The sequence below is a fragment of the Macrobrachium nipponense genome, chromosome 22 (assembly GCF_015104395.2).
Source record: "Macrobrachium nipponense isolate FS-2020 chromosome 22, ASM1510439v2, whole genome shotgun sequence".
In the NCBI taxonomy this organism is placed as follows: Eukaryota; Metazoa; Arthropoda; class Malacostraca; order Decapoda; family Palaemonidae; genus Macrobrachium; species Macrobrachium nipponense.
Genome location: NC_087213.1, coordinates 31062368 through 31077752, shown reverse-complemented (window position 1 = coordinate 31077752; position 15385 = coordinate 31062368). Strand labels below are relative to the sequence as shown.

Sequence of the window (15385 nt, the reverse complement as noted above, 5' to 3'; positions counted from 1 at the left end):
AGAAAGGTTTTTAGCTTTAGTCAAAGAAGTGGAATCTCTGATTCAAAAGCAAGCAATAGAGGTGGTGATGGACATGAATAAAGGAGGATTCTACAACAGGCTGTTTGTAGTTCCCAAGTCATTGGGGGGCTGAGGCCTGTTCTAATGTCAGTGCATTGAACCTTTTCATTTCAAAGACAAAGTTTCATATGGCAACAGGTTGTTCGGTAATGTCAGCTCTCCAGAATGAGGACTGGATGGTTACTCTCAACATGGAAAAGAGAATTGGTCTTGGAAGATGCAGCCAGACTCCTTTGTATTTCCAATAATGAAGGAAATAAAAGTAGATCTTCAGTGGTGGCTATCTGAGAAAAACTGCAAGGTATCTCCCTTGTCACTTTGAACTCCAACCTAGAGTTCTACTCTGATGCATTGGACTTGGGTTGTGGAGCGCTCATGGGGGTTCAGTGTGTCAAGACTGGTCAGCTCATCAGAAGACGCTCCACATCAATGTGAAAGAATTGAAGGTGATCTACTTAAGCCTTCAAGCATTTGCTCCGATAGTTGCAGGAAGGAATGTGATGATACACACAGACAATAGTACAGCCCTGTCATATGTCCACAAACAGGGGGGACTCACTCCTTCTCTCTCAAGTTCTGCTTTGGGTGGATGATCACAAAGTCAAACTATTCCCTCGCTTTGTACAAGGGAAGATGAACGTCCTAGCAGACGAGTTGAGTCGCTCCAATCAAGTCCTCTCAACAGAGTGGACTCAAACTCAAAGGTATGCCAGGATCCTTGGGGGTGTTTTGCTCTCCTGTTCCGGACCCACAAGCTTGGAAGACAGATGCGATGTACCTGGACTGGACAGGGATTGATGTGTATGCCTTTCCTCCTTTCGGAGTTATCAGAGAAGTCCTAATCAAGTTCATATCACATTGGAATGTGTCGATGACTCTTGTGGCCCCAATCTGGCCCAGGAAAGAATGGTTCCCGGACCTTCTCTGACTTCTTATAAACTTCCCCAGGCTTCTTCCACGAAGTCACTCGCTACTCAGACAACCCCACCTCAACAGATACCATCAGGGGTTATCTGCTCTGGCCCTGACAGGCTTCCGATTGTCAGGAGCCGTCACAGAAAAAGGATTTTCTCGTAAAGTAGCAGAAGCTATTGAGATGCAGAAGAGCTTCTTCTTGCAGGTTATACCAACTGAAGTGGAGGATTTTCAGAAGTTGGTGCACACAGAGTCATATCTCTTCTTAAGACCTCTGCAGCACAAATAGAAGATTTACTGCTATTCCTTAGGGATACAAGGAAGCTATCACCCTCTCCCATAAAAGGCTACAGAGCTATGTTATCCTCAGTTTTCAAGCATAGGGGACTCAATCTGTCGACATACCAGTATATCAGCAATCTGGTAAAATCCTTCGAAACATCGAAGTTGGAGAAGTCTGGGGATGTCTAATGGAACTTGGGCATAGTGTTAAAGTGGCTCTAAGGCTCACAGTTTGAACTGTTAGGTTCGACTTCTCTCAAAACCCTGACAAGAAAGACGGTGTTCTTAGTGGCCTTAGCGACAGCTAATAGGGTGAGCAAAATCCAAGCAATAGATAAAAATGTGGGATAGCCCAAGGTGATGCAATGTGCTCTCTTCTGTAGGGGATTCCTCGTGAAGAATGAGGATCCATCCAAACCCTGGCCTCGTTCTTCAGCCATTAGAAATCTTATGGAGAGTCTAGGACCAGAAGAGGAGGAGAGACTTCTTTGTCCAGTGAAAGCAATTAGAAACTATCTTCAAGTAACCAAGAAATAAGAGAGCTTTCTAATCACCTTTCGTGTTCAGTGAGAGATCCTTCTCGACTGCTCTCCAAAAATGCTCTTATCATTCTTTTTGAGAAGTCTAATTGTAGAGGCACATTTGCAAGTTCAAGACGAGGACTTCACTATCCTTTAAGTGAAGGCTCACAAAATACGAGCAGTAGCCATGTCGTTAGCCTTTCGACATGTCCTTGTTCTCTATCCTTCAAACCACCTACTGGAGATCTAAGTCACTGTTCGCATCCCATTATTTGAAGGATGTAGAAGCAGCTTTCAAAAACTGCAGTACTAAGTTCGGATCATTATCCGTGGTTGGTGTGGTGTGGTGTTGGGAAAGGAAGCTACGGGACCTTCTATTCCTATACAGTCTCCTCACCTTGTTTTTGAGGTATATAGTGTGTTTTGGGATGCCTAGGGGTACGGAGTAGTATACCCAGAGTACCCTCTGGTTTGTATTTTATGGTTAAGGTTGTGGTTTATTTTGTTTTTTTTAGTGCAGGTGAAGGTTGTTTTTATTCTGGTCTTCACCCAAGGCAAGGGCAATTTGAATGTTCTCTTTGCAAACCATCTGTGAACTCCCTAGTTACAAAGTCCCATCAGAGTAGGGACAATCCTGGCCTCTACTGCCACATCTCCTACAGGAGAAGAGTGCGCCTACCAAAGACTGTATAGGCAGTCCATGGTCATCGTTGGATTTGGTTATCGGTCATCCAGTTTTAATGTGCTTGTCTAGCACCGAAAACTGCTGACTTTCAGCGTATTCCTGGTTATCAGCGCCGATAATAAAGTTATGGCTCCCATCCATACCTAACAGAGGGGCCATTAAACGGTTATCGGTGCCGCACCATATACGTATTGCTGATTTTTGGTTATCTGCAATTTTCGCTTATCAGGCTGTTGGAACGGAAACCCCGCCGGTAACCGGGGACTGCCTGTACTCACTTGCAGCTGTTCTCTCACCACGTAAGGTAACACAACTCTGCCATCAAGAAGGAACCACCTTCTTGGAAAAATCTCTCCAGGGGAGGTCCTAAGTCAGTCTACAGACTGATGCATCCAATACCAAAGGAATAGTCTCTGCATTCTCCAGAATGTAGTATGGCATGTGAGTGCCAGAGGGAGGAGCTTGCTAGGTCTGCTAGAGAATTTGGGCTTCCTGACATGCATATCAGTGTGACCACCTCATCCAAAACACCATAAAAAAAGTTGAAACCAGAGCAACCCAACAGATGTCTCTTTTTCAAATGTGCACCCAGGGGAGAGCTCAATCAGCATCACCATAGCCAGGTGTGGAGCCAAAGTGGCCTCCCCCTAACATTGTTACTCATGAATGCGAGAAATAACCTTCCAAAAGTACTGCTCAAGCTTGACCTGAAGGGTTTTTAAAGTACTGGAACCGTTCAAACCCTTAACTTCTCCAGGGACACGAGCCACACCCTCTCCTGCAAAAGAGGAAGGTGCACTTAACTCCCGCTCCTTTGCTCATTCCTGATTTCATAAGGATCAAACAGAACTCCTATTACGTACCTGGAACATCATAGTCTTATGAGATGGACATTGAGGCAGTTGCTATAGCAGTACATCCCCTCGACAGTTATTTTGTCCTTCAAAGAAAGGGTGTGTGCAGGTCTCACAGACTTGGTACTATCCCACCTAGAAAGGGAGCACTACTAGGCAGTGGGTTGCAGAATGGAAGAAGGTGGTAGAAAGGAGTTTGAAGGATTTGAGGATTACTATCCCCAAACAAAGACAGTGAATGTTTCTTGTCCTTCTTCCTTCACTTGACATACTTCACCAACTGCAGCTGCACTTCTCATTACAAGATGCACAGTATGTACAGTTACAGGGGACATGAACCACCCACAAGAACAGCTAATGCCCCTTGCAACAATGTTGCAATGTTTTTTAAACAGGGAAAAACAACTGGCAAGACAACACACACACAATCAATCAAATGGAGTAGGCAGCTGATGAAAATGAGCAAGAACTGCACACGTCTCAGTCAGAGAGAGAATTGTCAAGGTCTAGGATTGACCAAGACCAGGGTAGATGAGGAACAAATATACAAAGCCATATGTTCCAAAAGCATCCTGAATGCCCAATTATGGTCACACCTTCAGCAGCTCTTTATTCTCCTGGAGATGCCTCAGAATTCACAGCACAGAAGCAGAAGCAGGAACCAAAGTGAGGAATAATGGAGGATACAGTAACCGACATTACAGCCAAACCATCATCTGATCTACAAATACTCTCATCCCAAGAAAGAGAAGGGGTACACCCATCCTAAAGATCAAGACTAGCAATACACAGCAATGTGGAACTGAGAAAAGCTATGTGTTATCCTCTTTTAAATGTACTTTTCTTGTTGAGTAAGTGGCCACAAGAGACCCTCCATGTATTTCAGAAATGGTGAGAAATCTCCACCTTTCCAAAAACAGTAAGTAGTATAAGGGTTAACAGATGGAGGATATGAACCAAGGTCAAAAACAAAAGTTAGTCACCAACCAAGGAAATACTTCGAGAAGCTTCAACACCCAAAAATGTCTCATCGGCAAGGTGGTGATAGAAAATCTGAAAGCAGTTTACTGTGCTAGTTGGTGGTTCCGCCACACCCTTATTCACCTGCCACCAAGTAACTACAGTGCTTTGTTACCCAAGCTTCAGTGACCAAACCAGCTTTCAACAAGATAATCTGTATACACAGGCAGCATGTATTACGATAGGATGAAATGATTATTGCTACTTCAAACACGCATTTGAGCTCTGTAACCAGAGTAGTAGTGGAGACGTAGCCTATCTGACTATGAGTGTGTGTTATACTCAGTTTCCTGCCACCATCATGACTTAACTAGCTCTTACCAATGGTTATCCATATAAAGTAGGCCTGTTACCCCCTCTCCTATGTTTCCCTACAACCAAAAATCTTTAAACCATCATTGCATTTTGGTCTTCAAAATATTTTCTTCTTTAATAATATGCACTTTGAACATCTCTCATGTTCATTTAATTTGCTAATAACTCAAACAACCACACCTAACCTAACCTAGGATCTGAATAAGTATTATAATTAAGATTAAGGTCCTTCTACTATTTCCCATGTGGTCCCCTGAATTTTTAATGCAGGATACAAAATTGAGGTCAAAGACCAAGCACTGGAGCCTATACGGTCAGTCAATGCTCAAAGGGAAACAATGTTGAAATGTTTTAAAGGCACAACAGGAGGAACAAATTGCAGTCGCACTGGAAAACACGTTAGGATAGGGTGGAATGTTAAGATGGAAGAAAAAATATGTAAGGAGGTACAGTATAAGGAATGAAAGGGATTACAGCTAAGGGCAAGAGGGCTTCTGCTTAGAACCTCAGGCGGTGATGCCTACAGTGCAAAGCATTAGGTAAACTGAGAGCATTAGCCTAACCCCCCCCGGAGGCAGTTGAGGTTTTTCTATGCAGTTTTACCTCCTGAACAAGAGAATTTTAAGTAGCTAATATTTATTCGGACGACTGTAATTAACCCCAAGGGACTCTTACTACCTAAACACGAGGAAATACATTTCACGTCCCAATTCCTGGTGGCTTTCGTATTCGCGGGGACGAACGTGGGGAATGCTTAGTAGGCTATAAATACCAAATTCTTAGGCCTCTGGAATTCTTCTGATTACCACAAGACAGTTCTGTGGATTTTCTTCTGATCACCACAAGACTTTTATGGATTTTCTTCTGATCACCATAAGACTAATGCAACTGAATGGGCTTAAAAGAACTTCTTTAAAATTCAATTTAATACAGTAACCTAACCCAATGGTAGGCTACCTTAACCCCTAATAATATTCGCTAGTACATGGCTAAGCTAATAAAATCATTACAAAATTAAGGCATTTAGGCCTGACCTAACTCGAAACATCACAACCTAAGTTAACTTTAGGTTTACACCTACTCGTACCACTAATGTCATATTAATAAGAGTGCGTTTAGCCAGACTCATTCTTGTCATTCAGTTGAATGAGTGTCTACAATCTCTTGTCCAGCAGATAAACATTGGGAAGAATTCGCTGAAATAGCTAATGTGAGCAATTGTCCTCTATCTAGCAACAGTGTGTTCAAACCATCTTACCACAGTCCTCGTCCTTCTTTTCCATTATTTCCGATGACTACAGGAGTAATTCCGTTAAAAGTTATATAAATACACAATATTACTCTGAATAACAAACTTGCTTTACTATATATAGCAGTGATAGCGCCTCAAGTTCTTCTTCTTTAGACCTTCGAGAAGACAAGTCAATAGTTACAAGATCCTGGAAAAATAAACACCGTAAAAAATTAAAATTTGCCAAGGAATAGAATAAAGAAATGTAAGAAAGAAATTAACAATAAACCAGACTATGCACATGGAAGATGAAGTTAAATTCGTGGATAATTAAGAGAACACTAATGCTGCAGCGAGGCAAGAGGGAGCTCATTAATTAAGAGTCAAACGTATAATTAAAGCAAGAATTTTACTCTCAGGACTCAGGACCCAGACCTGTGTACACTAAAACTGAACTAGAAAGGCGGACATAAGCGAAAATAATACCATCTGTTTATGCAGAATTAACATGAAACATAACAGCCCTTCTTACTTGAATGTAATATTGATATACATATATTAATACAACCGTGTAAATTTTCACAATGCTGGATAATTCAATATCCAATGTAATACAATAGGACCTCTTAAAAGAAAACTTTTAATCTAATTTCAGTGACAGATTATATTAAAAATGAAGCCTTGATTACAGGCAAATCCATAGTGTGTTACAATTCTGGGCCACCGTGTACCCTACTTCTATTTTAGCACAGACAGTTTTAAACTTGGACTGTCTTTGCTAAGGAAATATTTAAGTAGAGTACGAAAGATAAAATTACTGGGAAGCACATAAAGCATATATTTTTCTGACTATTGTTGCATGTATCTTATACCTTTGATGTTTTCCCCATGGTTTATATTAAGGACGATACCAAGGGAAAATTTGTTTGCCAAAAATTGTGGCAGCAATATTTGCATGGTTATTTCCCAATTTAATCTAATCTAACCTAGGATGCTGGGTACAATTTGTTAAGTGAGGGGACAGCATTCGTCCAACTGAACCTTTTAGCTTTTAAAGTAAAGTTGTTGGTGTATTTACCAAGATACATACTAACCTAACTCAATGGAACCCCCTGTATCCCAGTCTACCTAATCATGGGCGCCCGCAGCATATTTTTCAAGGGGGCTAAATTTTATATATATAGATATATATTATATATAATATATATCTATATATATATAATTATAAATAATATATTATATATACTATATAAACTTATATTATATATATTATATTTATAAGATATATATATAAAACAAGGTGCGATAAAAAAATACATAAAATTACATTGACTTTTTCAATAGTTACATATACTGTTCAACTTAATCAAGCATTTCTTGAAAGAATAACGCTGTTATATACTCCATATAAATAATATACAATATAATGAGGACACCTTTAATTTACTTAAACTGATTGAATATACTGTAAAATGGAAGGAAAACAATGCGATGTAGTGAATTATAATATATATAGTATATATATATATATATATATATATATATATATATATATATATATATATATATATATATATATATATATATATATATATATATATATATATATCTATATATATATACCTCTATATTATATATATATATATATATATATATATATATATATATATATATATATATAGATATAGTATTATATATATATATATAGATATATAATATATAGATATATATATATATGATATATAGATATAGAGATATCGATATATATATAAAGATAGATATATTAGATATATAGATATATAATATATAGCTATATAGATATATAGATCTATAGATATATAGATATATATATATATATATATATATAGATACCTATATATATATACCGTATATATATATATATATATATATATATATATATTATACCTATATATATATACGTATACCTATTTATGTGTGTGTGTGTGTATTTATTATGACTTGGGGTGAGGGGCGGACGGTGTTCTTAAGTACTGTACTCTGAAAGCTGAATTATTAAGTATAGTTGTTTGGTGTTATCATGATGTCATTATTTCCTAGCATTTCAGAAATCACATTGAAAATTGTGATTGCGCTCAGAGCAAATTTTTAAAATATTTTTTATCAATACTCTAAAAGATTATGTTGTCATTGCAGGCAATATGTTAAGATTTAATACCATACATTAGCTAAAATACTACGAACGCATAAAAATCAATAACACTTCAAACATCAGCTAGACATACAAATCCTTAATTTTCAGACAATGTTAAATTGAAGACACACACTCTTGTACTAAATATCTAATACCATAATACTTTGTCCTTTACTAGCCTTCCCGCTTTTAAGAGGTCTCTGGAGGGCAAAGCGTACAAATAAAAAAAATTTAAAATCAATGGAAAATCAATCAGTAACTCTTTAAATACTTTACTAATTGGCAGGTTATGCGTGGAAAGTTGGTGTGTGTCCTAAAGAAGGTGTACAAATTATGACACTATATATATATATATATATATATATATATATATATATATATATATATATACACATATATATATATATATATATATATATATATATATATATATATATATATATTATATATATATATATATATATAGTCTTTGTGCGTTCGTTTACATAAATAGTGGATCTAAATGTTTCAAATAGCATTTTAATAATATACTTATAATCTAATCAAGGCTGAAGTTACTGTGATGAATATAGTTTACACAAGAATTGCTAATTATGATGGAATCTACGATTTCCCATTTTTTTCGGTATCCATTACATTATGACTTTTTTTATAATGATTTATAGCGCTGTTTATATTACCTCTGCTAGAAATCTGTATGGTTTTATTTCGGCCCCTATTTGCAATTTGTTACCGTTATTACATGGGTATTCTATAAAAGTAAGATTTGGACATATCGAAAGGTCTTGGGTTACTCAAAACTTTTTGACATGTTTGTATTTGTGAAAATTCCTCTAATAACCTATTATGAAAGTGCACTTCTACTTGAGGTACTGTGCATGCATAATAGCCCAACTTAGTTTTTGAACAAATTTCTTGTATCTATTTGTTTATCCGATTCCTCTTACACTTCACTGTCCTCATCGAAATCATGCACCTAAAAATATGTTAACGATGACACCTATCTTTACATCACTAACATGCTTCTAATAACAAGGAAAAATAGTGCGTTGGTTTTCTGTAAACTTGAAATTCTGGACAATTAACAACCGGGCCACCCAAAAAGGATGATCTGTCTCTGCCTTGACTTTCAACCTTAACGGACTGATGGAGAGAATGAAAGGCGTTGAATGATTCAAAATTGGGCTTTCAAATACAGATAGAAATGGAGCAAGTTGACTCTTTTGATAAGGGTGTCAGGTGAAACATATAATCAAGAAGACAACTGATACTATGAGCCTTGCGAAAGCTCGCGTCCTCACCTACAAGGCCAGTTTTAGGGTGTGCGGGGTCCTAGGCCGATGACATTTGGGGGGGGGGGGGGGGGCTCTCATTTATAGTCAAGCAAAGAGGGCCTTGCAGCTGGGTTTACGGGATATATTTTCTGATTAAGCACCTCTAGATTAGTATTTAATCATTTTTTATTTATTAATTTTATAATCGTTATCTATTTATTTATTTTTATTTTTTAATTTCTTTTTTGCTGAGGTGCGGGGCCCTAGGCCATGGCCTGCTGCCGCCCCTCCCCCCCCCCCCTTGTCTAGATCCGCCACAGCTCACCTACGAAACCAGCTAAAAGGTAGGTTCCCGCAGGAAATAGCTAATTTATTAAGCCGATTTGTCACCTGATAAGACGAGGCTACCGCCAAGTCGATTTCTTACGGCTCGAAAATTCTTCAGCCTTAAAGAAGTCGACTTTACAAATATGTAGCCGCTAACAGTTTGACTAAAACAAGATTTCTCATTGTTTGGTAACTTAATGAGAATCACAAGAGACAGTTGTACATGCATGAAGCTTTCAGAAATCTATATTGAACATTCCACATTTCGATTATTTATTACAGCACAGTAGTAACATCTGCACTTTTTAGAAAAAACATGCCAGTCTGCGTATGAAAGAGTTATCTTTAATGAATCATAAACCTGCAGTGCAGGAATGAAACTTACGCATTACAAGCTTTCAAAAATTCTAAGTAAACAGAAACAACTTCCATTTCGATAACCCTCATAGGTTTTGAATAGAAAGTCAAAACAAAGCCAGTCGGTTACAACAGATTTGCAACATAAATTAGGAGCACAAAGGCTGTATGGTTATATGTGAAACTTTCTTTTTTTTTTAATTATCAACAGAATACAACTAAAAGCGTAATAATTTATCTGTTTGTTTGAAACGTTTGTTGTTCCCATCCATGCAGTTTCTCCCGGGAAGGATTCGAACGTTCGATCTCTTGAATCGTGGTTATGAACCCAGTGCGGGACGCGCTGGGACCGGTTCCCGTAATAACCCCCCCCCACCCACCCACCCAACCCCCTCCCTCCCAACCGCAGCCATTGCATGGCTCAAGTTTTAAAAGTAGGAACGGGATGATAACGGCCACTCAGCCAGGAAGATCGACGCCGACACAGATCATAACTAGAACAGACTCTCTCTCTCTCTCTCTCTCTCTCTCTCTCTCTCTCTCTCTCTCTCTCTCTCTCTCTCTTATACCTTATACTTTATGTCAAAGATTTGTGAAAATTGTTAGATCCTCTTTTTCTTTGGGTCTTGGATCGAATTCAGTACGATATTTATAATGATAATGATGACAGTATCAAGCAAAACCCATGGAATTTTTGCTCAAAATGCGCATGTAATGAATGTTCACATTATTTCGTTAGACAGCATAACAAACAAACCTAACTGTATATTGCGCCAACTAGAACGTCGAAATGAAGTTACTAAGTGAATCAAAAGAAATAAGAAGACAACAGAGTAATCGAAAATGGTATTTGTTCTGCGCCCTTTCATCAGCTGAGCAGTGTGCTCCCGAAGAGCGGTTTTTCGACCCGAAGGTCTCAGTGTTTGCTCCGAAGAGCCTTGGTTTTGTAGATCAGTGATTCCCCACATCTTACTAGTTTTTCAGCTGAATCAGGACACAGTACCACCCCAGAAGCAACCCACAACAGTCGACTAACACTGGGTCCCTAATTCTACTGCTAGGTGGACAGAGGCTTTGGGTGTGAAGAAACGAGCCCGTCTGTTTCTCCCCGCCAGGGACTCGAACCCCAGATCTCCCGGTTGTGAGCCGAGTGCGTTAACCAATACGCTACGAGGTACCCACTACCACAATGGCCTCTCATTGTTTAAAAGGCTCGGGGTACCTCGGTTGGTCTACCTTGGTTGAAGGGTGTATCAATGAGCATGATGATTAACTTTCATTTCTATATGATGAAATGGGTATTCAATTGAGAAGGGGATTTAATGCATGAGTGATGCACGTACAGTCCTCATACGTGAAATTCTTTAGATTCATTGCGTAGCTGTAAAATAGTATTTGAAATTGGTGTCAACGAAGCTTAGGATAAACATTGCAATGAAACTTTTAACAAATTTTAATATAAAAGCAATGTCTATAATAGGTTTTTTGTTTGTTTGCTCTGGACGCCATTATTCATACATTGCTGTCTTAAAAACCAAAAAAGTTGTTATCACAAAACTTCATGAGCGTTTACACAATTTGCCAGCCATTTTCAATATTTTTTCATGTTCCAGCAATACGACAGTACAGCTGTTAAGAACAATTTTTATAAGCCTCCAAATCTTGAACGTATAATATGAAATCCAGGAGGTGTCTTCTGAACAACATAGATTAAACACGAGCGAAGACGCAGGAGACCTCAATCCTCCCCGTCAACGGCCAGGTAAAGGTGAGTTTTACCCGTGGTTGGTGGCCACGGTTTAGCCACTCGGGTGTAGCCACGGACTAGGAATGTACGTAAAAAATTTTCAAAAGCGTCCAGCTTTTTAAGCTATTTATTTATTTTAGCGTACTACAGAATGTGTAGGTAAAGAGCAGATGGGATTTATGAAGGGAAGGGGAACAACAGATGGTATATTTTGTCTGAGGCAAATAATGGAGAAATTCGGGGAAAGACAAAGGGACCTACATATGGTATTCATTGACCTTGAAAAGGCTTATGACCGAGTCCCGAAACATGAGGTATGGAGGAGTCTGAGGGAGAAGATGGTGCCAGAGAAGTATGTGCGATTGATACAAGAGATGTACCGAAATGTATTTACCAGAGTGAGGAGCAGTGTTGGGGAGACAGAAGGTTTTGAGGTGAGAGTAGGATTACACCAGGGGTCGGCTCTGAGCCCATTTATCTTTAACATGGTGATGGATGTTATAATAGAGGAAGTAAGGGAGACAGTACCATGGAACATATTGTATGCGGATGATATTGTTCTGTGTGCAGAGAGCAGGGAAGATCTGGAAGTGAAATTGGAAAGATGGAGACAAGTACTGGAGGACAGAGGAATGAGAATAAGTAGATCTAAGACAGAATATATGTGTACCACCACTGAGGGGGATGATAGAGAAAGTATTCAGCTTGGTGGAGAGCAAATAAGGAGAGTTGATATTTAAGTATTTGGGAGCTTTTGTTAACGCTGGAGGAAGTATGGAAGAAGTAAAACATCGGGTACAGGCAGGCTGGAACAACTGGAGAGCGGCCTCTGGAGTTCTTTGTGACAAAAGAGTGCCGTTCTTTGTGACAAAAGAGTGCCGCTTACGTTAAAAGGAAAATTTCACAAGACGGTGGTAAGAACAGCAATGCTGTATGGTACGGAAACAGCAAGCATGAGAAAAACAGAGCAGAAGAAGATGGATGTGGCAGAAATGAGAATGCTTAGGTGGATGTCTGGGGTGACAAGAGAGGATAGGATTAGAAATGACTACATAAGGGGGTCAACTAAGGTGGTGGAAGTATCAAAGAAAGTGCAGGAGGGGAGGCTGAGATGGTATGGACACCTGTTGAGGAGAGATGAGGACCACGCTGGGAGGCATACTATGGAGGTGGAGGTGCAAGGAAGAAGAAGAAGAGGGAGACCAAGAAAGAGATGGAAGGACTGTGTGAGAGGAGACTTACATGAGAAGGGAATTGATGAGGCAGAAGCGCAGGATAGAAATAGATGGAAACGGCTCATCCGAAACGGCGACCCCATATAAAAATGGGAACAAGCTCGGAAGAAGAAGAAGAAAAGAATGTGTAGATAAGTTGGAACTTCCTTGATTCACGCTGCTTATAATATGTGATCACCTAATGGGGCCAGTGCCGTCAGTGCACCGCCAGGGGTGCACTGTAGGCATTACTCACTGTTCTTTGCAGCGTCCCTACGGGCCCTAGCTGCAACCCCTTTCATTCCTTTTACTGTATCTCCTTCCACATCATCTTCCTTTCATCTTGCTACCCACCCTCTCCAAACAATTACTAAATAGTATATACCATTGCGCGGTGTTCCTCCTGTTACACCTAACAGACCTACATACTCTCAGTTTCCCTTTCCAGCGCTGAATGACCTTATAGGTCCCAGTGCTTGGCCTTAGGCCTAAACTCGATATTCTATTCCGTTCCGATAATATGATAATCGTTATGAAATTATCATGCATTTGGCAACAAAATATGAATAAAACAAAATCTAAACGTTTTTTCGGTTATCTGTATAGAAGAGTGTTGGAATAACTGATATTTTGGGTATAAAAAATCAGTTTTGAAGGGAATAAATTCTGACGATATAAAACGGATGTGAAGAAAGAGAGCCGCAGTCTAAAACTGTGACGTCATTCGCTAACAACAAGGAACTAATCAGAGGCCACAATGTGTCTTCGGACGGGGGTTGTTATCTAGGACTAATATTCCTTGGGGTCTCTTTATAATATGATATTTACAGTCTTTTGTTTATGTTTTTAAGGTAATACCCAACGGCCTTGTACTAAACACGCCGCAATGGTGGATAGTTACCGGGTTAAAACCCTTGGGAATTACTTTGTAGGAAAGATCCTATGTAGGAAAGATCCAAGGGTTAAAACCCTTGGAAATAACTGTTTAGGAAAGATCCAAGAGTTAAAACCCTTGGGGATTACTGTGTAGGAAAGATCCAAGGGTTAAAACCCTTGGAAATTACTATGTAGTTAAAATCTAAGGGTTAAAACCCTTGGGGATTACTGTGTAGGAAAGATCCAAGGGTTAAAACCCTTGGGAATTACTGTTTAGGAAAGATCCAAGAGTTAAAACCCTTGGGGATTACTGTGCAGGAAAGATCCAAGGGTTAAAACCTTTGGAAATTACTATTAGGAAAGATCCAAGAGTTAAAACCTTTGGGGATTACTGTGCAGGAAAGATCCAAGGGTTAAAACCTTTGGAAATTACTATTAGGAAAGATCCAAGAGTTAAAACCCAAGGGAGTCACTATCTAGAGAAGATCCCTATACAATATAACCAATCTTCAAAAGTCATGGTCATGTCGGGTTTGACTGGTTATCGTGGTGTCAATCGCTAATATCAATTAATCAATCAGTAATCGCAATTGTATTGGTTGATTTGATTATAATGATATGATTAAGATAAAAATGGAGAAGGGAGAAGGTTACAGGAAGGTTGGGGGAGGGGGGGGGTGAGCATTGAGGGGATTAAGGACTGGGTGGTGTTTAGTTGGATGTGGTGGGTATTTGCTAAATGGAAGCATTCCCCTTTTATCTAAAGTAAAACTCACCTCATTTTCGAATTCCCAAAACCCCACAACAGCGTGCCTCTAAGAGGCAGCCACGATTACCATCTTCAGTTTTTAACTACTTCCAGTATTCTTTTCGTCGTATCTACCTCCCTCGCATCTGGAAATCGGAGCAGAACTGAAGCCTGAAAATGACAAAAGGAAGGCGAAGGTTAAATAACACATTGTTCGTCATATACATAAAATGGATCTGAAACGGAAATAGCTCTATAACAACAATTGCTATAATTTCCCGCATTGCCGATGGAAGAAACTGATAAGAAATTATAAAAAATGTAATGAATATTTTGCATATATGAATACATATGTCTATCTAGTATATACATACACACATATATATTATATATATATATATATATATTTAAATATATATATATATATTATATAATATATTATATATATATATATATATATTATATATATAATACATATATATATATATACATGCACTCACATATATAGTATGTTATAGAATTAAAGGTATAAGCCACGAAGGAAAAATAAACAGTTTCTGCAAGATCTTTCGACTTAACGTCCTTTACTCAGCATATATATATATATATATATATATATATATATATATATATATATATATATATATATATGTGTGTGTGTGTGTGTGTGTGTGTGTGTGTGTATAAAGATCTGAACCCGTTCCACCTCTGGATGATTCTGGAAGTGTTAGAGAGTTAGTGTAAACATAGACTCCTCTCTCCAAGAATTATGTAACCCATACAAAA

General features: G+C 38.5%; 1 protein-coding gene across 1 annotated transcript in view; it reads right to left on the bottom strand.

Moving 5' to 3' along the window:
- The window catches only part of LOC135198577 (uncharacterized), a 65930-nt gene extending 59867 nt beyond the window's left edge, over positions 1 to 6063 (bottom strand). Inside the window, exon 1 of the mRNA XM_064226293.1 lies at positions 5911 to 6063. Coding sequence (XP_064082363.1) covers positions 5911 to 5935 — 25 coding nt within the window. The 5' untranslated portion in view covers positions 5936 to 6063. The remainder of the gene's footprint in view (positions 1 to 5910) is intronic.
- Positions 6064 to 15385: the final 9322 nt, after the last annotated feature.